The sequence below is a fragment of the Glarea lozoyensis genome, assembly GCF_000409485.1.
Source record: "Glarea lozoyensis ATCC 20868 chromosome Unknown GLAREA5, whole genome shotgun sequence".
NCBI lineage: Eukaryota > Fungi > Ascomycota > Leotiomycetes > Helotiales > Helotiaceae > Glarea > Glarea lozoyensis.
In genome coordinates this window covers 125147-151443 of record NW_007361000.1, presented here as the reverse complement: position 1 = coordinate 151443, position 26297 = coordinate 125147, and the positions used below count along the sequence as shown (strand labels likewise).

General features: G+C 46.1%; 9 protein-coding genes across 9 annotated transcripts; all 9 read right to left on the bottom strand.

Moving 5' to 3' along the window:
- Window positions 1–1206: 1206 nt before the first annotated feature.
- Window positions 1207–3090, bottom strand: GLAREA_04238 (Zn2/Cys6 DNA-binding protein; the record flags this gene model as incomplete). The annotated part of the gene is made up of 3 exons (XM_008086615.1): window positions 1207–2112; window positions 2166–2579; window positions 2629–3090. The coding sequence occupies 3 exons, from the start codon at window positions 3088–3090 to the stop codon at window positions 1207–1209; spliced, it is 1782 nt and encodes a 593-aa protein (XP_008084806.1).
- Window positions 3091–3505: 415 nt separating this feature from the next.
- On the bottom strand, window positions 3506–4483 carry GLAREA_04237 (6-phosphogluconate dehydrogenase C-terminal; the record flags this gene model as incomplete). The annotated part of the gene is made up of 1 exon (XM_008086614.1): window positions 3506–4483. The coding sequence occupies one exon, from the start codon at window positions 4481–4483 to the stop codon at window positions 3506–3508; it is 978 nt and encodes a 325-aa protein (XP_008084805.1).
- A 974-nt stretch (window positions 4484–5457) lies between these two features.
- GLAREA_04236 (uncharacterized protein) lies at window positions 5458–6188 on the bottom strand (the record flags this gene model as incomplete). The annotated part of the gene is made up of 2 exons (XM_008086613.1): window positions 5458–5806; window positions 5854–6188. The coding sequence occupies 2 exons, from the start codon at window positions 6186–6188 to the stop codon at window positions 5458–5460; spliced, it is 684 nt and encodes a 227-aa protein (XP_008084804.1).
- Window positions 6189–6921: 733 nt separating this feature from the next.
- On the bottom strand, window positions 6922–9275 carry GLAREA_04235 (P-loop containing nucleoside triphosphate hydrolase; the record flags this gene model as incomplete). Its single annotated transcript, XM_008086612.1, has 5 exons — window positions 6922–7709; window positions 7761–8010; window positions 8057–8111; window positions 8170–8693; window positions 8805–9275. 5 exons carry the CDS (start codon window positions 9273–9275, stop codon window positions 6922–6924), a joined length of 2088 nt encoding a protein of 695 aa, XP_008084803.1.
- A 912-nt stretch (window positions 9276–10187) lies between these two features.
- GLAREA_04234 (uncharacterized protein) lies at window positions 10188–12361 on the bottom strand (the record flags this gene model as incomplete). Its single annotated transcript, XM_008086611.1, has 3 exons — window positions 10188–11442; window positions 11490–11770; window positions 11900–12361. The coding sequence occupies 3 exons, from the start codon at window positions 12359–12361 to the stop codon at window positions 10188–10190; spliced, it is 1998 nt and encodes a 665-aa protein (XP_008084802.1).
- Window positions 12362–13175: 814 nt separating this feature from the next.
- GLAREA_04233 (uncharacterized protein) lies at window positions 13176–14812 on the bottom strand (the record flags this gene model as incomplete). Its single annotated transcript, XM_008086610.1, has 3 exons — window positions 13176–13915; window positions 14224–14346; window positions 14401–14812. 3 exons carry the CDS (start codon window positions 14810–14812, stop codon window positions 13176–13178), a joined length of 1275 nt encoding a protein of 424 aa, XP_008084801.1.
- A 1995-nt stretch (window positions 14813–16807) lies between these two features.
- On the bottom strand, window positions 16808–17623 carry GLAREA_04232 (uncharacterized protein; the record flags this gene model as incomplete). Its single annotated transcript, XM_008086609.1, has 2 exons — window positions 16808–17161; window positions 17216–17623. 2 exons carry the CDS (start codon window positions 17621–17623, stop codon window positions 16808–16810), a joined length of 762 nt encoding a protein of 253 aa, XP_008084800.1.
- Window positions 17624–20906: 3283 nt separating this feature from the next.
- On the bottom strand, window positions 20907–22520 carry GLAREA_04231 (Arabinanase/levansucrase/invertase; the record flags this gene model as incomplete). Its single annotated transcript, XM_008086608.1, has 1 exon — window positions 20907–22520. One exon carries the CDS (start codon window positions 22518–22520, stop codon window positions 20907–20909), a length of 1614 nt encoding a protein of 537 aa, XP_008084799.1.
- A 1509-nt stretch (window positions 22521–24029) lies between these two features.
- Window positions 24030–25871, bottom strand: GLAREA_04230 (Cytochrome P450; the record flags this gene model as incomplete). Its single annotated transcript, XM_008086607.1, has 6 exons — window positions 24030–24201; window positions 24262–24857; window positions 24912–25029; window positions 25116–25173; window positions 25221–25605; window positions 25656–25871. 6 exons carry the CDS (start codon window positions 25869–25871, stop codon window positions 24030–24032), a joined length of 1545 nt encoding a protein of 514 aa, XP_008084798.1.
- Window positions 25872–26297: the final 426 nt, after the last annotated feature.

The following is a 26297-nucleotide window of genomic DNA, read 5'->3' as shown; positions in this document are numbered from 1 at the left end:
GCATCTGCAAAAAAATGTCACAACTCGTGGCATAAAGGCAGGAGCCGTAAGGAGAAAGCTCCAGACCAAGGGATTGATGAGCGTTGTCAGAAAGCACGTAAGCGAGAGTAGCTTTCTGTCAGCATCAAGAGACCCACTGTATAAAAGTATAGAATACGATTGGTGGGATCTGTGACGTGCATATTTCAAAAGCCCCATCGAGCAGCGGATGAAGTCTGCGACGTGCTTATTCATCGAGTACCTTGGACGCAAATCTTGTACCAAGCAAAGAAATAAAACGGAAAATGACCGCGAAATAAATTACTGCCGAGAAGGCAAGTCCCCTAGTAACGGCGTTAAGATCAAAAAGTCTAGTCCGAAAACTTTAGTATGGGTTACGTGGACTTTCTCGTTTTCTCGATGTGGTTAAAACCAAATTCCCCATGTTTCAATACATGGAACGGACCGCGAAAAGAAACTTGTTCGACGCGATAAAGCCAACGCTGAAGGGTAAGTCAACAGTTACACGCATATACGATTCATGCAAGTTGGGCACTTCCGCAGCCTGTCCTAGAAAGAAAATAGGTCGGGTAAAATATGACATCGAGAAGAAGATTGTACCTCATTCAATCGTGTAAAAGTTTCTTCCACTCAAAACGGTCCTCTGCTTGAAAGCCATGGAGACTGATGACCATACTGGATGAGAGAGAAATTTATCTTCACTTGCCTCGAAACAAGCGATCAGCAGATAGAATAGTTCCCATCATCAACGGGATCACTACCGAAGCTTGGGCGCATAGAATTTTGAAAATCATTGTGCTGATCATTTAGAGTGATTTCTCTAGTAAGTGCTATGTTCGTCGTCCTATATATTCGTTGGCTCAATTCCTGACTGGAATTTAGCACTGCGGTAAGAATCTTCGAGCTGTTGAAATCGCACTTACCGCTCGCCTTATTGCATTCAAATTTGCAACATATCTCCGCCACTGCTCAGTGGCAAAAGGTCTCCACAGATTTCACACGAAGTAACTAAAAGCCTGGCTTTTGATTGATCCGGAATCTGGTGCATTGGAAATGTCCCTGATATTTTCCCATTTGGGCGAGTTTTGACTTTGTTGCCACGAGGATAAGTCTTTCACCGGTGCATCTCTACTTCGAAAAAAAGTTGCGCTGCGGCGTGCTTCCTTTTCATCACAACTCTTTAGTTGCAATTACCGACGGCCATCACTATATCAATAAAGTTCCATTGGAGACTTGCAGAACTTCCGTCCAGGTTACTCCCACTGCATCGGCATTATTCCTCATGGTCCAGACCGCTTCCAATTGTGGCAACATCTTGGATCGATGATCCAGCGTCGGATCTAGCAGAGGCGCGGAAGAGAAAACCCGTCTGAAGAACGGCTTATCTTCTTCGTTGGCAACACATGCGAGGATGTAAAGTGGGAAAACAACAGCAGTGAGGAAGTTCGCTGACTCGGCTTGTCGTAGCAATGTCATTGCGTCCCGAACGGTAGAGTCAACGCAAGAAGCGCCTTGGTGTAAACCTAGAATGACAAGATGCAGGTATACCAGCCCGGTAAGAGCAAACAGTCGAGTGATCTTTTCGCTTGTTGTACATCTACTGCGCATACATCGATCATTGGACAGGTTAAGAGTCGACATATGCCCTTCAGCCAGTCCTTGAACCAACTCTCCTCTGATACGATCGATCAAAGTTTGTATCCCATCGCCAGTACAACCTGTGTAGTCGTGTTGGCATGACAGGGTTTGCAGTTCGTATATTCTCGAAATGCGGCCGATTTCAAGCAAAGCCCAACTTTCACAGCCCATAATATTCTCGAGGTTGAGTTGAGGTTGCCCCTGTTCTTGCACCGAGTCGAGTGGCAAAGTATTCGGTGTGGTGCCGCTTGTGACCGATGATATCGTGTCAAGCCATACAATAACGCCAGAAAAGAACTTGTATGTCTTGATATCATGAGCTTTTGGATTGTGATGAGTACGTGGCGGGACGCTTTCTTGTGCAGAAGCCATGCTCAAGACTTCCTGAACTGTCGCAGAACTATGTGCATCAGCTATTTTCTTACATGCCATTTTGAGGTGCAGCTGCCAAGTGTTGCCTCGATTTGCGAATAGCTATGACAATATTAGGTTCAATGCTTTTTGGGCCTGTAGTAACGGAGACTGACCTCAAAGAACACTAGCTGCACTATGCAAGAAATGATGGCCATGCAGTCGCCTGGTTCCCTTTCGACGAATCTACTAACACGGTTTATCGCTCTCTGGAATTCCTCGAAGAATTTTGCAAGATGCTTTTCCTGCTCCGCGTAGTTTTCTGGATCGTGGTGGACTCCTTGCTGAGTTGCAAGGAGTAAAGCACCCCGATGATATGCGCTTAAAGCAAGCGCTGCATGATATAGAGGCTTGGTTCTAAGGAGAGAGGAAAGTACCCATCCTCGTCCTCCATCTTCCACTGACGACTTGTACATCGGGTATTGGAGATAAAAAACAATATCAAGGTAATGCATCAGTAAGACTGATTCATCGCCTGATACTACAAAAAAAGGAACAGTGAGCTCTTCACTGCCACTATGGTTGGTATCCTGCTCGAACCTTAGCTTTGATTTTCAGTACCGGAGCTCGATCACTTACTGGAGAGTTCTGGGAAGGGGCATTGCCACAATCGCTCTCAGGTGATGGCTGAGTCTCAGGAGTAAAGGTAGTGCCACTGGAATTCGATTGTGAAGCGGGTGGGGAATGAGATTTCGTGTCCTTTATCGTTTCCTTAGGTAAAATCCGTGGCCCTGAAGCAGGCTCAAGTGGTTGCTGAGCATCACCAGATCCAGAAGTGCTATTTTTCTGGAATTTGGCAGCCAAAAGTCCAAGTCGACCAGTCGCTTTCCGCCGAGATGTATGTTTCACGATTTGTTTGATACTATTCCCCATTGCACGCTCTTTCTCCCCACCATCCATCCAGTCTGGCTTGGCGCCATAGCCATAACATGTAATTGTGAGAGACTCGCAGGTGGTGCATATATCGCGACGCTCATCACATTTCTTCTTGCGCAGTCTACAGGTCCAGCAACCTTGCTTGGATCGTAGTACGGAAGTCATTTGGTTGATGTATTTTGAGGCAACAATTGCAAACGTCTTGAGTCCTGTCGTTCCCTCACAAAAAGCAACAGGGAGGCTAGATCACGTGACGGAGATCAATTACCAAGCTAAGGTACTCTAGTACCTTATCTCCGAAAAGCATTAGGCTGCTAGTATTTTCAACTCTCCCATGTGCAGTAAGACAATAAATATTATTAGAAAGTTATAGCAGTTTGGTAACACATTGGAAGAGCTCCACTCGCTAAGCTCATACAGGAGAGGTTTAAGGGCATGTAAAATTATGGTATCATTCTATTCATTCATCTCTGTCTATAACATTAGTTTGGTGATTAGTGAGCCAGAATCCATATAGTATCCGGTCTAGAAAGAAACTGACAGATGGTGCTCTATTATCTAGAGTCACCACAACGAACAGCTAAGCCTTCTCATCACGTCTCTTCCTATTACTCTCATCCAGCGCCTTAATGAGTGTATAGGTCAACTCCAACAACGGCACCTCCACCCCCTTCTCCATCGCAATCCTCACCGTGTTCCCCACAATAGCCTCAACCTCCATCGGCCTCAGATTCAGCGCATCTCCAACCATGCTAGGATATATGCCTCTGTCTGGAATCTGCACCACCACGCGCTCCATCTGCGCATCCGCATGTTTCGCAATGATATCCGTATACCCACACGCCTGCGCAATCTTCACAACCTCGAGCATAATCCCGTAGATCATCTTCTTCGAGCTGGGCGTAGAGTTTAAGAGGTGAATGTCTTTGCTACGTGACAGGGCGCAAAGAGGATTCCACGACGCGTTCGTAATGAGTTTGTTCCAGCGACGGGGTTGGACGTCGTCGAAGACATGCGCGGTTCCTTTCCCAGCAGTGAATATATCTGCGAAGGTCTGGACGGAGTCTTTATGTGCTTTGACCGCGTCGGCGGGGTAGGTTCCGATTTCGAGTCGCTCGATGTAGCCGTGGGTGACGAACCCCGGGGAGGTTTGAGTAACAGGTAGGTAAACAGCGCCGGAGATGATAGCATTGTTGGGGAAGGCTTTGGCGAATTCGTCTTCGATGTGGATGCCGTTCTGGCAAAGTACGATTGCTGTTCGAGGGCTGATCGCAGGTTTTATGATGTCTGGTGTTGACGGACTCGAACCCGGCATTGCCTTGCTACAAGAAATCACATAGTCCCATTCCGTCCCCCGAGCTTCCTCTGGCGTGCGAACGACCTCCGGTTTGACTTGTATCCCCTCCCCCCATATCGCAGAGTTTATTGTGAACCCATCCTTCTTGACTGTTTCATAATTCGAACGGCAGACTGCTGTCACCGAGGCGCCGCCTTGCGTGAGAACGTAGGTGTAAATGCTTCCCACGCCGCCTGCGCCGAAAAGCAGGATTTTAGGCATATCGACTGGATTGTATAATTCGTAGCCATTTTTGCGAGGTAAGAAGGTTGTTTTGATGTTGTTGAAAAAGTGGGATGCAGCTTACTAGGTGGTCATCAAGGTTCTCGGCTTAGTGTGGTGGTGGGGCGGGGCACGCCGTTCTCGGCTTCTATATATATTTCCCCTGCCTCCTTTCCAAATAAGTATCAAGCAGTCGCAAGTATCCATACATCAGCATAGAATTTATCACTATACCGTGCAAGTATTTTGATATTCACCAATCGGGATCTCAAAAATTGGGAGAGAGGTCGTGACAATGTGATCAATGAATTGGCTGCAGAGATTCTATCAATCTTATCTATTTCTCACTTGAGACTTATAGGATATGAGTAGTTAGTAGGGTAGGTTTTGGTTGTATTTCGGTATAAATCTTCGGAGAGGGCGCTAAAAATGTTACAGAGGTACTTAGACATGTATGGCTATTATCGGAGGGCGTACCAGTCATCGATCTAGTCAGCCCGTCTTGATAACCAGCCGAAAGTGGACGTAACGAGTACCCGTCGAGCTTACGACTTGATAACCATTCCATGAATTAAGCTTTATTTGATATGACTTTGGAAGCAAGACGACTGCATGGCTGGCTATGTTTTCTGCATCGCAGTCCAAGAGACGTCCTCGCTTACTTCCTTATCCCGAAAAGGTCGAAAAGAGGAGGTAGCAGATACTTTCTTGCTCTACGGCTACCGCCTACTATGAACAAATTTCCCGGGGATAGATCATTTACCAGTCTTCTAGACCTTGAAGCAAATTTCTCTAGGTGAGGTTCTGACGGACGACGGGAGAATAGCCTGTTCCGTATGAACTCGCTTGTTCATTGCTCCTGATCAAGTATGCATTATGAACACTTCCACGATTTCCACACAAATTAAGTATCTGCAGACAACGGGAGAGTATATTCTAACTCACGTAATCGCAAGAGTTGCGGTATTAATCCATCACATCGGCTTCAACGATACCGTTGCACTTTCGCAGGCTGATCTCGCCACGATATCCATTACCGACCCCGAAGAGGACGTCTCAAGTATTGAACTCAATTCCGTTTCGCTTGCTTTCGTTGACTCCGTACTGGGAGCCGCGGTCAAAATAACAGACGCCGTCACAACGATTGTGACGGTGGGAGTTTCGCCTGTACTGATGACGCTTCCCCCGATGAAGCTTGATGTGCTGCTCCGTGTACTTGAGTCGCCGCTCGACAGTGGATGTGGACTAGACCGTACAGATGGCGAAACTTTCGAGTGTACCAAGTTTTGAGTCCCATTGCTCAGCCCTTGACTGGAAAGTGAGCTGAAGAATAATTAGCCTATCTCATTTTTCAAGGAGAGTCTTCTGACCTAGTTCCAGATCTCGAACCTCTCTTAACAACCAGCCCCCCATAGACACCCCCAAAAACAACAATCATCCAAATCACAACGACAAAACTCCAAAGCAAGATTTTCTGTCGTCTCATCCGCTTCCCCCCTAACACATCCGCATGGTACGCCGCAAGAACATCAAGCATCCCTCGAACGCTTTTTCGCTCATCTCCTCGTTTTCCACAACCTTCATCAGCGAACAGAACCCGTAAGTACTTCGGCGTCGCGGCGGGAGGAGGAAGTGTCGCTAATTCCAACCCAAACCCCTCAACAACCTGAAGGCCTTCATGTTCAGGTGCTCGGTAATGAGCCATGGCTTCTTCTTCTCTCTCGTGAAACCTTTTGAGCAGTGACTGAATGTATTTCACATTTCCTCGTTTCGTCTTTGGCAGGTATATATCCACCCATCATCGCAGTCACACCAACAATTTAATATCAATATCAACCGCGATTTCTCAGCACCAGGCTCCCACAACCACCCAGTGCCCCTCGGTTCAATACTTCTATAAACAGAAACATTTCAGACCAACGTGCTTCGAAATCAAGATATCGAATTGTCGCCATCAGAATCCTCGCCATCCCAGGATTCGGCACTTAGATCGCTCGCCTCACCACCATCACTCCCGAGTGGGAGCGTCACGGCCAACCTCAGCCCTATCTCCAATTACCTAGGCCCTTCGGCATTGCGCGAAGATCATTTGTTTCGGATGAGGTGTTGTGGGGGCGGCATGCCTGGGATTCTAGGTGATAATTGCATCGACCTCGGAAGCGACCGTGGTCGATGGGCCTTCTGTAATGGTTTACCGGTGGGAGAGAGGCAAGTATTGAGTTCGGTTTATAAAATAGGCTTAATCCGCACGAAGATTGTCTTCGTGGGATGTTCTTGTATGTTTCCTAGATTTCTCAAACGACTTTGTGTTCGCTTAACATACAGGTACGTACAACTTCTAGGTACAACCACCTTCGAGTATCTTTGAATATGCCTTCCTACAGCCGCAGCGACTTCATTAAGCATGTTCTGTCATTACTCTCCCATTCATCCACTACTCATCCCACAACATCAAACCCCCCATCCGGTCTCCTCCCCTCAATAGCCAGCACAACCTCCACATGTTCCCTTTTCAACGGACTCTTCTTCCGACTCGCCAACAAAAAGCTAGTCTTAAGAACATTTTTAATCTGCCTACCATTCAAATTAACCTGCGCCAGCATATCCAAATCCTTCTCCTCAATCTCACTTTTCTGTTTCGACAACGTCAAAAAGTTCTGCCAGATCTGGCGACGACTAGCGGTCGTAAGATCCGGGTACGCCATGGAGACGTGGATCCGCGACTGGAATGCCGCGTCCATGTTGGAGATGCGGTTGGTGGTTAGGAAGAGGATGCCCTCGTAGTATTCGAGAGTACGGAGGAATATGGAAACGAGTTTGTTGCGTTCGAGGTCGTTGGAGGTGCGTGCTTCGAGGAAGACGTCACATTCGTCGAGGAGGAGGATGGCGTTCCATTTCGACACCATTTCGAGGATGTCGCGTAAGGACGTCTCGACTTCGTTTGGTCGGATTCCGAGATCGCCTGCGGACATCATGTATAGAGGGATGTGCATGGTTTCGGCGACGGATTCGGCGGTCAAGGTCTTGCCTACTCCTGGTGGACCTGATAGAAGCATGATTATGCCTTTGCCTTTGCCGGAGATGACATCGTCAAAGGTGTTTACTGATTCCAATTGACTCTCTACGAAGCCAAGAAGTAAGTCCTTTGTATCATCAGGAAGGACCAGCTTCTCGAAAGCATTGTCATTCCATTCAATCTCGCAGACGTTGTCAACGGCAAAATATACTATTCAAGTTAGCAACGATTCATGGAAAAGGGTGGATCAATTTCACTTACGCCATTTTTTGAGCGACAGAGAGTACCCAGGCACCGTGGTTTTACAAATTAGACAACCCTCGTCTGTTAAGCGCACCTTAGGTCTTGATGTCTCGGTTTCATAGACAGTGGAATCGATTTTCTGCTGTGGCATATCTTTGCTTGAATCTTCCAGCACGAAGTGGTCCTTGTCGAGTTCATTAACGCCTGACGCGAATTGAGGGTTGAACTTCCTGAGCGACTGAGCATCGATAATAATCCTGCCGTTGGCCTTGAATACTGTTAGTCAAATTCGAGAACTTTCGTGGGGGACAAACCGTAATCGGTATTAGTTCGTTCCTTGAATTCCATGTGAGAGCAATTCCTTTGTAACTACATTTTATCAGCCAAGTTGAATCATTGGGAGTGCTATAACATGTTCCCAACTCACGCTTTGTAATGATATCCAGCTAACTGCTCAAATTTTCTTCCCCTTTTTATCAGAGTTGTGCGAATAATTTCTTTCTCTGGATGGAAAGAAAGGGGGCACGCGCTTAGGTCTTTGATGGGCCGTGTTCCTAAGTATTTATAAATGGAGATATAGTCGTCGCCGACACCAAAGCGTGACCCATCCCAGTCAATAGGTTCAACCCGCAGTTGGTAGCTTTCGCCACAATTGTCTTTTGTGTAAGTTCCACTGTAAAATTTGAGAGCCCTTGGTAAACCACGTTGCGCTGAATAGACGATGGCTCCAGGTTGGAAAATGGCCCAGAGATGCTTCCAAGTCGTAACACCATGGACCACGTAGTCCTCTACGGCTTTGATGACATCTTTGAGCTCTTCCCTGAGAAGTGATTGAAGAAGATCCAGGTGCTGCTTTGTGAGTGGATCTCTTTCTGACTTGACTGCTTTTGTGAAGTCAAGCCAGCGGTGGACGAATGGCTCATATGGTGCATGAAATTCTAGACGATCAAGCTAAGACGCAGTATGTCAGCACATCTTTCTGATGATCATAATGCTACAAGCGTAGAGCGAGCTGTAGCAGTGCTTGGGTACGGGAAGAAAAAGCTTGGGGGAAGATCTTACCTGACAAGTGATCCCTGGATAATCCTTGAAAACAACCCCGAGGACCCTCTTAAGGTCAGGACTATGTACGACGATAGAACTTATCTCGAACTTCTTACGCCCATCAAAACATTTCTCTTTCCTTGCAATTAAGGCATACTTATCAGTCTCCTCGTTTTCAGCAGCTTCTTCCACATCTTCGGGATACTTGTCAAGCCACTGAGCTCGACCTTGGCTGTCTTCTGGCCCCTGGTAGAGAGATTTTATACGAGCAATGGATCCGACTGGTGCATCTTTGGGAATTCCCACATCCTTCTCCTGGGTGCCAATTGTCTGGCTGGGTTTCTCGTCGGATATGCTGGGTTCTGAGTTCGTTTTAGGAGTGTCATCGCCTGCGGTGCTGGTTTCCGCCGATGTCGATGAATTCGAATCATCAACGATCTTCAACCCAAACTGGTTCGCCAATAAACCCATTGCATTGTTTTTGGACATGGTGAAAGTAAAAACGCTCAAAGCCGGTCTTCTACCTTCAAAAAGGGGCGGGTAACGTGGCCTGGAGCTTCCTTTGCGGCAGTTGATAATGTACAGGATAACTCTGTAGGCTGAGGGAAGTATTGTATAGTAGATAAGAGTACAGTAGTCGATGGTCAATGATTGTTAGAAAAATTAAGGTTCCACAGCCGCATATTTATTCACCATGTCTGAATGAGGCTGACCGGAAACGACAGGGTTTGCACGGGGGCCAAAGAGTCACGCCGCACAAGCCTCAGCGAATTGGCGGGTAATTCTTCAGGGGTCCACGGGTCTTCTAGCGATAGGGCAGCACCATCACCATTGACCGCCCTTAGGCACCGGGTTGCTCAGTGGTCTCACCTAAGGCGGGCCGGGAAGGCTTCAACACTTCACCTCAAAATACGACACTATAAAGCGGTGACAAAGAAACATCAAAGCAACCTGGAACAAGGTGAAGTATCTAGTGGTGACCACACGCCTTGGACAAAACCCCCTGCTTGAGGCAGGATAAATGCATGTGGTCTAAAAACATGAGTTACACTCTTATGGCCACCTTCTTGAGGTTGGAGGTGGAATATAGTTAAGAATACTCGTGAAACTACAATACTTGACAAGAGTGGAACACTCAATCTCTATTCTGAAACAAGGTTTCTGAAGTTTAAGAACTCACAGAGGAAACTTGTTTCGGGGGCGGGATGGAACACAGGATTAGAAAGACAAGTGAACAATTACGCTGCAGGGTATAAAAATCATGGCGATGCAAGAAACGAAAAGTGAACAACGTAAGATGCTTCTCGCCTAGACTACAAGAGCGAGACTAAAAGCGCAATTTAAGCAACGGGATGTAAAATCATAGGCAGCAGGAGGTGGAGTGGACATGAAAAGCGGGTGCTATACCAGGCGGATTCCCACTTCCTCAAGATCCATCGCCTCTCCATCCATAATGCCATGAAGATAGGCATCTCCAATTAGCTCGAACGAGCCTGATTCTGTCGGTCTTATGACAAAGGGGACGGGTGCTCCGTTCAGAATACAGACCTTATCGCCCGCTGTGGACTGGTCGGGACACCATCCAAATCGACCCTCTTCGCTTCGGTAAAATCGACGATTGAAGCACTTGGTGCCAAACACTTCATCAAATCGCCTTGTCCTTAGGATGTCTTCGGCAGTCCACTTCACCGTATCAAGCATTGTACCGTCTTCTGTTTGGATAATGGCTTTCACCCAGGCGGAGAAATAATCCACATAATCGTCGGGAATGGGTGTCCCCTTCGTTGTTGTGTTCCAGCAAAAAGTCCTCCACAGCGCATCGTATGAGTCCTCAGTCATTTCTCCGGTAGGAAATGCGATCGAAATGGCGCTCTGTAGCCATCTTATAGATAGAGCATAGTAGTTCCCCAGATGATCAAGAAACATTGTCTCGACGGAAAATCTCTCGGGTTTCTCAACAGTTTCGGTATTGAAGAATCTCTCTGGGTTGTTTAGCTTCAGTTCCCCTGGTTTGGATCCCTTGGGTATTTCACGATAAGGCTCCACAGCCTCAATTGTATCCACAATCCTACCAGTTATCTCCAGGATTTTGCCCTCGATTTGGAACCGCGGGACTGAATCTCCAGCAGCACGGCCTCGCACTCTACTTCGTAGTCTGCTAAAAGGAAAGTGGTAACATTGCTGCGTCCAATCAGGCACCCAAGAAGGACAACTGAGATCCGAAGGCTTTTCTGGTTTTGTGCAGAAACCCAACACATCGAGGCCTTTCATTAATTCTGCCGTCGCAATCTTGGTATAAAGTTCTCTTGCGTCGAGATTGTAATCAACCTCAATTGTCGAAGCTTCTTGCTCGGAAATAAGGCCCAGAACACCATAAACCTTATCAATTGGATATGTGCTTTTTGTAGATCTAGAATCCTGCAAAATATCAATAAGACGTGGTAGCCGACATGTTTTGGCGTTCTTTTTCAAATGAGATAAACGAATAATCATTTGAATTGTCGGAATGCAGGCAAGACTACCGCCGGCTAAGAGTGGTGTCTCACAACCGTTTTCACGGAGCCAATTTATAATTCCCGAGAAATAATCCCATGTAAGTTGAAAGTGAGCGGCATAGACAACAGCTGTTTTGGCGTTGACCACTTCCTGTAGCACCCTAGGAGAAATGAGTAGTTGATAGATGGAGTGGTGAGATGAGCCTACCAAACACGATTGAACCAGGCGCGCCGAAGAAACTGAGCGAATTGATCCCAGTATGCTTTGCGGATATCTCGGTCGTTAAGAAAGGCGTCTTTGACAGAACCGTGTGCAATTTGTTCAGCTGCGCTAATGAAGGCAGGAAGCTTCTTGTTCAGTAAGTCTAGTACACCCAGTGCAAGATGTGGCTCTGGCACGTACTCCCCAAGCCAAATCACCACCGTATCAGCAAGACCATATATTTGTCCCATCTTCTTGACGTGGACGTTCCTCTCTATCATGTCTGTCTACCGAATATGTTAGTGGTTTCCAAGTACACATGTTGTCTCGTACCTAAGATGAAGAGAGAACTAGACGGGGGGGGGGGGTTGCTAATTGTGGGTTTCAAAGACGATCAATTAATATAGATCACTTACTTGGTTAATACAAAGCGCATCGATCCATACCAGCCGATCACGGTCGTCATAGCGAAGGCGACGCATTGCTTCTTCTAACTCAAAGCCAACTTTGAAGGCATACCCGTCGAGCAGAATTGTTCCATCCGCTCTTTCACCGCCGAGTTGATAGTACATTCCGCAGAGTTCATCCACTTCTGATCGCCCCAATTCTTCCCAGGTCAATGAATAGTTGATGGCGTTCTCCCCATCGTACGTGACAGCGGAACATTTTCTCTCTTTCTCCTCCTCGGTCATCTCGTCGGTGGTTCGGTGAGCCGAGTTTTTCCAGACATAAGATAATGCATCAAACTCCGGCATCGAATCAAGAGAGACATTGATCAGCTCACACACCAATTCGTCCTTCAACTCCTTTGCCGGCTTCAAGCGCACCAGCCGAGTCTCTTCGCCAGCGGCGAGCTCATGATAATTGTACGTCGACATGTCAAATTTGGGTATGAGAGGAACACAAAACCTGAGCTGAGCTGAGAGTATTGGCCGACTGACTTCGAGTACTGAAATTCGAAGTAGTGGATCTGCCCAGGCGATAGCTAAGCAGCCATAGTTTCAGTTGTCATCAATGTACCCAGGTACAGGAATAGTTATTGCGAGACGCGAGATTGCTGTCATTCCTCAGCCACACCGCAGCCCAAGATGCATCTGCACCTGCATTTGGGCAGACTTTGGGCACTGCATGCGGCTGACTGTATCGAGTACATGCCGAGGGCGCCAAAGTATATCGAAACAAGGATGGAGAGCAACTTTATGTTGACATCAGAGAACGTGAGAACGACGACGAAAGAAGAAGGGGAGTGACTTACGGAATTAGAGAAGAAAATGAGACGCGTCGAGGCATAAAAGAAGCTCGAGGCCCGTGCTCTTTGACCGTGCTTTGTTTTGTCACGTGCAATGATCTGGACTAGTTGTATTGGGACTACACCGCAATTACAATTCTTTCCTCGCAGATTTCATTGCAATCCAACAGCACCATTCCCTGGTTTTAAGTCCAGCTTCCAAGAACCTCACCAGAATCTCATAACAAAGACCGAGAGTTATGGGGTATCCTCGACGAAAAGCCAACATCAACTACATCAGTACCAGTTCCCAGTTCCAGGAAGGTTCACGAAATAGACAAATTCCGTCAGCGCAGTCATGATGAGGCGTTTTTCACTATTTTTGTACCGGTTTTTACCCGCTGCCGATTGTTAGCTACATCAAAAGTTTGTAGAGCTATGCCAATCCTAACCTCATATGCCTTTTAGCAAATTTCAATATCCACCTCTTTATATTGGATGCTGTTCTTTTGCTCTAGAATCTCGCCATCCATGATCCCGTCAATATAGCATTCCCCAATGTAAATGTATTGGTGTCCAGATGGTCTTAACACGACTGGAAAACTGCACCCAAACAGAATTGCGATCACATCACCTATCTGAACTTGTTCGGGTAATAGTCCAATATAACCGCCTTTCGTAGCGATTATTCTGCGACCAACAAGTGCGATAGAAGAAATAAGCATTTCGCGAGCGTGTCCAGTAGTAAGGTCGGGTCCGGGGTACGATTCGCGGAAGTTAGGTGGGAAGAAATCTCTGAATTTGCGACCAAAGACAAGATACTCAGCGTTGATGTTGCGGAAACCGTTAAATAATTCCCAGCGATAGGTACTCAAGACAGCTTGCATGGCTTTTCGAAACGAAGAATGAGTATTTTGGTAAGCACCCAGATCATCACCAAAAGTGCTGATGTCTGCCCAGTAAATCTCGAATATCGACACATCTTTGGCACGGTTCGAAGGGTGGTTCATCATCAAAGTTCTCTCGAGAGCCTCACTGAGTTTGTCTCCGTAGACGTGAAAATTGTTGCTTGTCTCCCTTGGAGCAGCTAAGTCTTGAGTAGCGGCTCGCGACACGTCTTTTTCAGAAAGCGATGCGCTCATACTCGACACCCAATCGAAAATGATACCTCGTATGTGCAGAATGTCCCCAGTAGTTGCGTCCCCTAAGTATTATGGTCAGCCTTCCCACCTTCTCTATGTATTCTCAGCCATCTGATATGATTTCTAGGAAATTCCATTGTCCAATCTGGTATCCAGGAGGGAAATATGCTATTCTTGTTGTAGGAACACCACGAAAGAACTGATTCGAGACCGTTCTGTTCGTTCAATAAGGTCTTTGCAAATTGCTTGTATACCGCTAATGGTGTGGTTGACTCGTCGTAATTCGGGGATATGGCGCGTTTGATCGAGGTAGGTAGGAGGCCCAGCAGTCCGTATATTTTGTCTCGAGCATCAGTTTCACTAGCCTTACGGCTAAGGTCTAGAATACTAGCTAGTCCAGTGTCTTTCCATTCTTGCGTGGTACGCAGTAGAATATCGACATGCCAAACCGTAGGCCATAAACTCCCGTAAGTGGAACCACGCGGATCACGCCCTAGAGCTAGATAAGGTGGTATCAGTCTGTCAATGATTCCTATATTGATCTCACAGGATTTGCAAGTCCGAATAATCATGCTTCGGGATATTTGGCTCTTCCCACACATAAACAGCGTCATGTGATGGTTAAGAGCCAGTTCTTGTACGATCCACAGACGGCGCCAATACCTTCGAGATAAAAACTTAAACAATGCTTTCCAAGGCAAATTGAGAAAATCCGATTTATATTCTGACGAAATTTCTATTGGAGACAGTCCGAGGTGTTTGAGCTTTTGACCCCGTGAAGCTCGTCGACAGATGGCCAAGATGAACCCAATCGCCGCATCACTGTCGTCACCTTCTTCTCCAAGCCAAGTAACTACCGCAAAAGCCTTCTTGTAGACGGTCTCCATCAACAAAACTTGATGGCTTCGCTCAGCGATATTACTTTGATCGATACAAAGAGCATCAACCCATAGTTTCATTCCCGCTTTTATTTCTGGGAGCTATTGCAGACGGCGGAGCAAAGTCTCAAGATTTCGTGGAACAGTAAATGGAATTTCGTCGATCACAATCGTCCTGTCTCTTATCTCCGACTCCCAGCAGTAAGAAACAGCTTCAAAGTCACCCCAATGAAATCTTGGTTTGAGAACAGCGTGATCAGGAACTGACAGAAGTATCGCCGTAGGGCTTGGCGAAGAGAGTAGCAGACTTCCTAACTCCGTTTTCTCGGAGGCATCAGGAATCGAAGGAATTTTGACTGCTTTGATTCCCATTGCTTGGGCATGATCATCCCATTCGACCAAGTCATCCTCTTTGCTATGTTCGCAAACGAATCGCCAAAATGGCAGCGGGATAAAATCGTCTGGTGAGTCGATAGAATCACTCATAGATCATCTCTCAACCCATTTCCCCAAAATTCTGGAATCAAATGGCATCTGCTTCTGCAACAAGAATTCTGCCCATTCCGGCGTGATATCTTGCAAAGAAACCTGATCAAGTCGGCAATGACCCAGATCAGACACATCAGGGTTGCTATCTGTAGGAGCGTCAATGATCGTCAGCATCCGGACCTCATCATTCTGTAAGTCTCGGTAGAATGACATTGACTGGTTGCCACGTAATGGCTAACCATAAGATTCCAGGAAGGCAATAGTTGTAGAGATAAGGGCTAGAAACTTGACAAAGGTAGGCAACCAACTCGAGACCAACATCAATGTTCGAGGCTTCGAATATCGAGCAGCCCCACTTATGCGACTAACCGTAGCACGTGAGGCTTGAGTAACCATATGAACAGAGATTAGGTACTAAGGATAGGAATCCAAAGTCTTGTATTGAATGTTAAATTCAACACATGATAATGGGTATTTACTCCGAAAATCTTGATATTGGTTGATGTTTCCAGTCTTTCGAGAAAATGAACCTCCTTCAAAAAGCCGTATCAAAAAGAATCAACGTCGGAACAACATTCGGAGTCTCCGAATCCAGGATCCGAAACCTGCGACGCTCTGGGTGGTGATGATTAATTTGTTAAATTTTGAAAATGCCGGGAGATATCCAAAGATCGATAGACCATAAACGTAAGACTATCGCAGATTATAAGAGGTTTATTGTGATCCACTGACGGATGCTCGTCAACCAGGGCACCGGACATGGTCCAGCCAAACCGGGAGTGGTCGTAAATCGCTAGTAGTCTCAGTGAAGCATTTGTGAAATCCGAGGGGATGAAAACCGAGGCATTAGCCTAGTCATGCTCAGTTGTACTTGGCTAGTTTTGACTTCTTCGTGGTACCTTGATAGTCTCATATATGCGAGAAGTTGCATTCGAGACTGACGAACATGATATAAAAGATACAAAATGATTACAATTACAGTAGTCATGTTTAGAGCGGATAATTATAGTTAGCTAACAATGGACTCCACGTACGTGACCACAAGAGAAGGGACTTGAATCTTCCATCGACTCTATTTTTCATCGGAGAAGCTTTTAATTTACAAAACAGAGAAACAGGGTGTTTTGCTTGCTCATAAAGCTAGTCGGTGCCAATCTCTAGGACCACTATTGAAGATAAATGCACTTAATAATGATCATAGTTTCCTCACTTATAATTCTCATTATTCCAGAGCAGAAGGATGCGCCTTTTCACCTACAAAGAAATAGTATGTTGCCACTCCCCAGTTCTGTATGCTAAATTCCAAGGTCATTTCCCCGTAATTCAAAATCAATAACGCAAATATTCGAAACATGCGGGGTTGTTATGAAATCACTCTCACATAAAGTAGTTGCTGTGGAGATCTCATGCCACAATATCATAAGAGATGCCGCCTATAAGAGCCACTACAGACAATTATCTGGGCCAGTAGATAGCCTTTTACCGATTGCATAATTGGCGGTGAGGCTCTCACACAAACGAGGATGAGACCCATCAGTAGGTAACTGGTGTATTCCATTTTTAGGACAGTGCAGAATGCTCCCAACGCTATGCTGACTCTTCGTACGCTCTGCTTCTCGACCTCTTGAACCGAGAAACAAACATCCCCGCGATAACACCTAGGAATAATATGACAGCAAACACAATTCCGAGAATAGCTGGGAGCGACAGAGTTGCCTTTGGCCGAGAACTTCCCAACCCAGGATTAGGGGTGACTGACGGTCGACTTGTAACGGTTGATGTCAAAGGCCTTGTGGTTGGGAAAGTGCCTGTCGGTACAGTTACAGCGGTTGACGTCATTCCAGCGGTTGACGTCAAAAACGTTGTAGTCGGGGAGGCGAGATAGCTCACAAGACTGATAATGGGTACTTGACTTGTAAAAGATTTACAAGCTGCCAATGCCTAGGTTAACGCTGTGAGTACATGATTTCCACGTGGAATACAGCTCTCTCGCACCGTATTAATGACACAAAAGTCTAACAGCCACAGCTGGCCAATAGCCCCGATTCGCTGGTTCAAGTCCTCAAGCGCAAGACTTTGCTTCGCCGCCAGAGAATTCTGAGCGCTGAGCGCGCTCGCCGCTTGCGAGTTTGCTGATAATGCTGCTTGTAATATCGAGCTTTGAGTAGCATCGCCGCTCGTACTGGCATCGTTGGCGGCTTGGTAGGATAATGGTGCCCAGATGCCGAAAACTACTGCTGCGGCTACGCCGAGGACTTTAATGCCCCAGTCAAACCAGAAGAGAAGAGTATCTCCCCATTTTGGGCCTGTGTCGCTAGAGGGCAAGCTGGTGGTTGGGGATGGTGCTGCGACGGCTTGTTCTTCTGTCTTTCCTTCTGATCTCGAGGCTAAGGGCGCTGACATACTTTAGTACTTGCAATTTAAAAGTCACTAAATAAACAAGATATCTCTAAAGGGACACGGGCAGGATACAGACCTTCAACAACATGCAAGAGGGTATTCAGCTTTATACTAAATATACTCTACGCCTCGACGCAGCCTTATGCTACCAACGATTCCGTCGCCACCTCCATTAACTGAGCAACGTGCAGAAAGGGGCTTGCCAAAACCCACTTTTCGTGAATTAGCACGTTCACGTATTATGGTATAGGGATTTTTATAGTAATTCGATGCACATCACTACCTCATCCAAGTGATGCAATAACATGTCGACGAAATCATATAGAAAACTCGAGACTATACCTAGCCATTTTATAATGACTGTTTTAGAGCTTGACATGTAAGCAAGCGGAGCTATAGGGCTTCTTCTTGATATTATAGTCCTCTTGAGCGTTGACACAGGAATATCGTCGCTAATTGCAGCCTCTTTGCCGTGTCTCAGACCGGGAACTTCTCATTCAGCTCGCCCCTAACGGGCGCTGGGGCTGGGCCGAGAGCCAACCAAGTCTCACTTTCGCTGCACTCGATTGCTTTGGCGCACCTGAATACGCCTCGCAGTGGCGTTCGACGAGCACTTTCAGCCGTGTGGTGGATGGTGTAGTACCCTTAGCATAAGACGAAGCAGGTGCGATAAAGTCCAATCCTGACTCTAATCGACATAATTCCCAATTGCAAAACGCGCAGATCTAAATTCAATCATGGATGTTTTTGGGACCATAGGCAGGTGTTATCTTTGCAAATACACGAACTAAAAGTAATGGACTTGACTCGGATCTACAGGCTAGACCAGATTATCTGAGACGAAATCGTCAATACCCACGACAACATCGCATAACACTTTGAATTTGTATCAGCGGTAAATGCGCGAATCATTTCCGATTTCATCTGCTTCAAATAAATAAATTGAACGTTCCAATGATCAGAAGCATTATAATCACTGGTGCATATTCTGCGCATTTTTTCGATCATGTCGAAGTGACGGACGCTCTTTCCACTTACGTTCGAAAGTGGCCACTGTGAGCCCGCCGCCAAGGATCATTGTGGAAAGTTGAGATAACCTGGAAGCTTCTGACTGCTCCGACAGTCCAAGGAAATGGTTCAATTTTCTGATCTTACTATGCGGTTGAGTGCGAAAAAATGATCTTACGCAATCGCTGCAACAGTGCATCCGGTGCTAGGTGAAATTTGCAGCATTTTTTGAGCAACAAGTATCTCGTTAAATTTTCACCAAGTCTTCAGCAAATTGTGCGAAAGGGACTAGAGATGTACGTTTCAGTGACCAGATGGCAAGCATTGTCACCTCATACATGAAGACTGCCTTTAAGCATGGAGCTTGAAGATCATCGTTGTGCCTTGCTAAAATTGTGAGGAACCAGCAGTTTTGATTCACAGCTTAGCGTTGATGAAGAACGAGACGTTGCATCGTGTGAGGGGCCAAGTCTACCTATACTCATTTGGTGCATAAGCTAAAGCTGTATGGGATTTCTTTTTAGGTCAGAAATGTATTGGAGCCATTGCGATATTTCAGACGCATACGGAACAAAAAGTGGTTCTTTACTAGACTATAAAACAGAATTAGGTTCGGCAGCTGCAGTTGTAGCTCCACAATGGCCGTCAAAGAGACTCCATAATGGCTGTTAAAGAGACTCCACTGTGTCCACAATGGCTGTTAAAGAGAATCTAGGTCATTACCTTGTCGCACGAATGCCACAATTGCTAGGCTCATACAACAATGATGTATTCACGATAATGCAATCATTGCCGATCCATCGTCGATTCTCCAGAAGCACATCACCTCTCAGAAGTATAAGATCTCTCTTCTCCCCTCCCTCCTCGCCCCCCTCATTCTCTTCCATTTCGACAGCAACATCAACATCAACAAATTGTGAGTACACATTCCTTTCTTCCCTCTGCCTTTGAGATTTCAGTTTTGTCTTCGGACAAAACAATAGTTGTTTTGGTAGATGAGGTTATTCTCTCGGCCTTACTTCTAGATTATCGATGCAGATGAGAGAAGCTGGTGTAGATGAACCTCTACTCTTCACCCAGTCTTCTCTTTGAAGAGTGTACTCACCAGCCCTGGCACTTTGGCTGACTCTTTTTTAGATTTTGCTTCTCGTCGCTCATGATTTGAACCCGAAGTGTGGTTTCAATTGCGCGGACACAACTTTCTTCTTTGTTCTCATCAAACTTTTTCTATTCTCTTGACAACATCAATAACATCTTCTTTCCTCCCGCTTCTTCTGTTTCAATTTCCGTCCTGCGTTCTTGAGGGCTGCCTTTAGATTCTCGGTTGCGTCAGAATCTCGGGCGAGTTTTTGGTGCTGATGGGTTTTACTAACAAAACTCACATGTCTTTTATTGATCTAAATGGGTTTGGTCGAATTTTCGTTCGCTCCCACTTTTTCTTTCTTTTCCTTTTCCTTCTTCTTATTGTTCCTCTTCTTGCATACGTTTCTTGTGTAATCAGTAGTGTTCTTCCAGCCACTTTGTAAAATTCATCATACCAAAAATACTGTATCTGGGTCAGTCTCCAATGAAATATTTTGTCGTGACTTCGATGTTCTGAAAGTCGATGTGCAAAAACTGAGTGAGCGTCACTGCTTTCCCATGCTGTCACACTGTCACAGTCGCCTTCGCACCTGCCTGTAATATCGCGGGCTCTGCCGACCCAAAACTTACCAACGAGCATCTCGCGATCATCTCAAGATGCATTTTGGAGATTCGAGCCTCGGAAAATACAACGCCAAAATGAATCTTACTGCAGTATGTGTTTGTTCCAACTCAATTCGATGACTCTTCGGCACAAGTCAGCTAACAAACAGATAGTAAGAACAGCGAGCCGAAAAAAAAAAGCCAGCAACAGGAGGAGGATTGGAGAGAAGCTGAGTGGAAGAGACGTCTTGAAGCATTATCACTCCCTTGGCGGACAATGCAAAGTACTGATCTCTGTCTTTGAAACAAGTAGTACAGTTGAGAAGGGGCTTCCGGGAGACAATTCAAAATTGCATGGTGCGTTCATTGTGCAAGCATATTTTCAGCTGCAAAAATACTAACTTACATTTAGTTTTGTTTCGCTATTCCGGTCGTTTTCATACTCGTAACGGAAATCGTTTTGAACGCTCCTCCCGTTTTCGACAATATTCCTTTCACGTATAAGCCGATGATTCCTCTCTTCACAATTGAAAATTCCTAGTGAAGGTTGATAGTTCTCAGAGTTTGCTAAAAATATTTGAATTGAGTGCGACTATATCTCATACCGATCACTCTCGTGTTTTACAGGCTTGTACACAAAATAATCAAACGTCGCCGGCAGAACCGTCCCATTCAAATCCGAACACGCCATTCCCACAAAAGCACCAGTAAAGCTTCCATGCGCTAGATGACCCCCACACTCGTCAGAAAGAATAGTCGCATCATACACCGGTCCAATTTTTTTCAACTCCTCTCCCTCTAGAGCATAGAAGAACTGTAATGCCGGACCCCGGATTTCGATAGCAAGCTTGACTTTCCCCTCGTCGGGAATTGAGACAGGATCCGCCAGTGGCATTTGAAGGCGACCTTCCGGATGAGAAGCCTCTGAGCTCATGATGAGTAGCTCCCGCTTACCATCTGAATGAGCTGTTACTGTGAGATAGAAGAAATTGAATCGACAATAATAAGCCGTCAATCCAGCGAATTGTCTCTCGTCTGTTGGTGAGAAATCAATAACAGTCTCCGCGTCATATGAAAAATGTTGCTGTCTTCGTGCCACCAAAGACTGCTCGAACCACGATCCAACTGATTCACGACCTAAAAGTTTGAGCTTCTTGTCTTCGATGGTGAAAATCCGTTCTGGTTCCGGAGTTCGTAACCATTGAAAGTCCAGTGGGAGTTTATCCACAAACTCATACCGCTGCTCCTCCCAATATTTGTCTTCATTTCTCACACCCGGCACTTCAACGTGAAGTGACGGAACAGGACCATTTTTGACGTATAGCCAATCGTCATCTCCCCAAAATGCTTCTTGGATCGCAGTTTCACGACCAAGAACGCATCGACGGACTTGTGTCATGGGACGACCAGACAAATGAACCAAATACGTAGCTCCTTCAGGCGTATCCACAATATCACCATGCCCAGCCCTCTGAAGCGCCGCAAACGGCGCATCCTTCGAACTCAAAACATGCTTCTGAGGATGTAACTCATACGGACCCCAAATATCCTTCGAGCGCGCCAGCGTGCAAGCATGCTCATACGCAGTTCCTCCCTCAGCAGTAAGGAGATAATACCAGCCATTCCTCTTATACAAATGCGGACCCTCCACCAAATCCAGCTCCGTCCCAAGAAAAATGTTCTTCCTAGGCCCAACCAGTTTCCCAGCCTTTGCATCAAATTCCTGCAACACAATTCCTGCGAAACTCCTCGGTCGCCGTCGATGATCCTGATGCATATTCACAAACCACTTCTTCCCATCCTCATCGTGGAATAACGAGGGATCGAACCCCGAAGAATTAACATACACAGGATCCGACCAGGGCCCCTCAATCTTCGGCGCCGTAACGATATAATTATGTGTATCTTTAAATGATCCGTCTTTGCGTTTTACATCTGTGTATACTAGCCAGAATTGCTCGCCGTCATGAGTGAGACATGGCGCCCAGACGCCGCAACTGTCAGGGTCCCCACGCATATCCAATTGAGCTTTTCGGGTCAAGGGACGCGTGAGTAGACTCCAATTTGCGAGGTCGGTGGAGTGGTGGATTTGCACGCCGGGATACCATTCGAATGTTGAGGTTGCGATATAGTAGTCCTTTCCTACGCGGAGGATTGAGGGGTCAGGGTTGAACCCTGGGAGGATGGGGTTGCGAATTTGAGGCATGATGGATTTTGGTTCTGGGGATTATGACAAAGTGTGAGTTAGAGATTTTGTGAGTGGTATGAGAAGTGTGGTCAAGGAGGCTCTTATGGTGAGCCGGGTATCGTGTGAATGCTTCCCCTCTCCATTTATCCATTTTAACCGTGCGGGTCAAGAGTGGGGAATTTGCAATACTATTTCTCTGTACTATCACGTGGTGAGGCTTTGAAGGTAGTATACAAATGGATCAATCGTGATGTCTAAAAATAATCATTAGTCGTCTCTGAAGTACTGAAAGGGGCTGTGTCCTGTCTAGCTGGTAATCCGATTTGCCCTCCTAGTAGCCTAAGCGAGCCCAGCAACTTCACTTCGACAATATACGTGAACAGAAGACTATGTACCCGACTATTCAGTATTAAGAAACACGAAGAAAATGGAATAATCAGATGAGAGGAGGTACACGCAATCGACAAGCATCAAAAAGGCAGCTGAGCACTTAGAAAATAACCGTCGAGGGCTCAGGACGAAATTCACCTCACCCCGTCTTCTATCCTTACAACTTCTCTCCGCTTTTCACATGCACATAAGTGACTTTTAAAAATAACATCTCATGTCCTCATATGAGTCTTCCTAAATACAAGTCCAGGCACTGATCATTTGACATAATCAACATCTGATAATCGAGAAACTTTACCCGACAATTTTAAATCGGCGAGGAGTGTATGACTGTAGAGTGAACATTCACTCTTGTAAATAGCATGTGTTTCTATAAGCCACTGGCTATTTATAGTAAAATAGTAGTTAGAAATAACTTTACGGGGCTAGTGAACTATATTCGACTTCCGTAGATTTTCGCGTCACATGGTCCTTGCTACAGGAAGAAACGTAATTGTGAGGAAAAGGCGAGGAGCATTGTGTTGCTTTGAAAGGTCTAATGGTGCATCTGTCTACTGGAATGAGTGCAAATTTCAAATGTCCATTCTGAGATGGGCAGTATTAGATAACCATCTGAGCTTCCTGACCGCAGTACACAGAAGCAAACTGTCATAGGCGCAGAAGATTGCCAGGAGATGGTTTATATTCTATGGAAGCAGAATCTACTCTTGACTTGTATCTCTTCTAATAAACCATCTAGTCGATGACCTTAAAGCCAAATGAGCCAATCTTCAACACCTATACAAATGCAGCAGAACAACCACCAAATGCAACAACATCCATTATCAACTCAACATACCCCTCAACTGTACATATTACCATTCGATAAACTTGTTGCTACAACGCCAGAGAATCAAGCCCAAGGAGAAGGAAACACAAAACTCCAAGATTTAGCATATAAAAGTCTCCGCAATGGCAAGCCCAACAACTTTCATGTAAACGACAGTGACGATCAAAATTTCTTTGCAAGATCCAACAAGATGCGCTTCAAAGAAAAAGACAGACGAGGGTATCATGAACGAGACAAAAGGACAGGAGAGGCGAGAGTCGTGCGAAATAACATGTCATCCTCTTGGAGTTAATGTTGTCTCGAGTTGGTCAAACAGTACTCTCGCGGCGTCGAATCCTGATTGTTGTCTCGAGCGGAGGTCCTGAGCTTCCCACAAACCAGTGGTTTGCTGGACGTTGGGCAACAGGCTCGATCTCGTAATTCATAGCAATATATGCAAGGACAAGCTTCAGTTGCTGTGCGGCAAAGAAACGACCTGGACTAAGAGAACAAAAAGGTTAGTAAAGAGCCAGATGATTTTAAATCAAGAATTCAACTTACCAAGCATGCCGACCGTGCGAGAAAGCCATGAAATTGCTCGAAGTGGTCACAAGAGCCTGGCCTTGCTTCTGGCTAGCAGATGCATCCTCAGATTTGATTTCGAGACTTCGGTCGTCGCAAAATCGCGTTGGATTGAAGCTTTGAGCCTCAGGATATATATCTTCATCATAATGAACGGGAAAAGCGTGAATTCCGACCTTGGATCCATAAGGAAGACGGACTCCAGATAGTCCTGGTAGCTTCACACCGTCTTTTGCGACAACTGTTTTCAGAACTCCTCGGCTGACAAAACCACCCAACCGCATACTCTCGCGGATAGTGCTGTCGAGAAGAACAATGCGCGATAGAGAGGTCTTGTTCCATGTGCGATGTCCAACTCCGAGTTCCGCAGCAATGTCTCGTCGGATGTTCTCGAGAAGGGCTTCGGTCTTATCGAAAGCTGCGAGATCCAATAGCAAATTGCAGGAGGTAATTACTGAGGATTGAATGGCGGCAAAGCTTATAGCAGCGAGGCGTTTAGTAATCATGTCACTTCCTCGTTCCTCGGGGTCTCGTTCGTCGTCGGCATGGTTAAGACACCACTGAACGTAGTCGTTCTATGAGCAAATTAGTATCGAATTGGGTCTCACAAAATCGGGAAAATGGTTTACCTTTGGCTTGTTATCCAGAGCGGATTCTGATGTCCTGCATTTCCAAACTGGTAATATGTGCTTGGTCATGGCAAGGTAGCGACAATAGTCTTTCAGTGTTACAAGAGGCGCCACAATTCTGTAATGATCAGATTCAAGGCCGTGGAAGCTTATCAATGTACTTACGGTTTCATAAATCCCGGGAAAAGACTGATAGCGGCGGACTCAAGCACAACAAAGCGAGCAAACGTCGAAGAATAGTGGAGATAATCCTCATTCCGACCTAGAATACGTGAGCACTTATCCTTGACTGCGAAGGAAATTACTCACATAGTGGTAGGCCAACAAGAACACGATTGGATATTCTGGTAATTACCTCCGACATGGAGTCGTACGCTGTGACGGTGGTCCAGTCCTTGGTATTTACGCCCCATGCCTTCCTGAACGCGAAATCAATTTCCTCGTTGACGTCGGCGGTAAAATCCCCAAGTCTTCGCGTGAGTTCTTTCTGGATTACATCTTTATGGACCGTGTCGGTGACGACTTTTTTATGAAGCATGGTGAAATCGGCTTGGAGGAAATCGCGGTTGACTTCGCCCTGGTCAAGAACGCTATCAGGCTGGTGCAAGAGCCAATCCATCAAACTTTGTGGGAGGATGACTTCTGGACCCGTGAGCACATTTGGTAGAACATAGGTCACTCCATTCTTGGAGTACTATCGATGTGTTAGCGGCGAAATATGAAATGACATTTGGTGCAACAAACCTTTGTGTAAGATTCCTTGAGAAGACCCCGGGTGTCAAATAAACTGCGAAGTGTAGACCGAGCTCGAGAGGAGGCGCCACGGTTTCGAGTGCCAGCCCATGGGAGGTTTGGCGGGAGAGAGTGTCGAGAGAAAAGTCTGTGGTAAATCCAGTGAACGAGTGATAGGACGAATCCAATGAGGAAAAGAAACGACAGCGAGTGGTTTTGGAACTCCATCTGAGTGTAGTAGTGCGAAACTATCGTTGTAGTGCGAATGGTAAGATTGGGTTGAGTGTAAGCAAAGCTCTTCAGTAGTTGGTAGTATGGATTTGCAACAATCAACGAAGGAGGAAATGGGTGGAAGTTAACGACAGTTGGGAAAGAAAAGGTGTTACGCGTTGGCTGTTTCTAGAAAGTAGAACAGCTAGACAGATGTTCGCGACAAGATGAGGCGAGTGTGAATGGGTCCACCAACCTGGTCAGTGGACTAGTCTGATGTCAAGACTTTGAGCCGTGGTAAGCTCGGCGAACGCCTTGAAGTCAACACACCGACGGAAGTTCTACGCGGAGGGTGCGCAGGTGAATTGCCCAAGCAACTATAGTCCAAGCAGGACAGAGCAGAGACAAAGAGCACTAAGAGGTACAACTTCATCGGCAGGAACT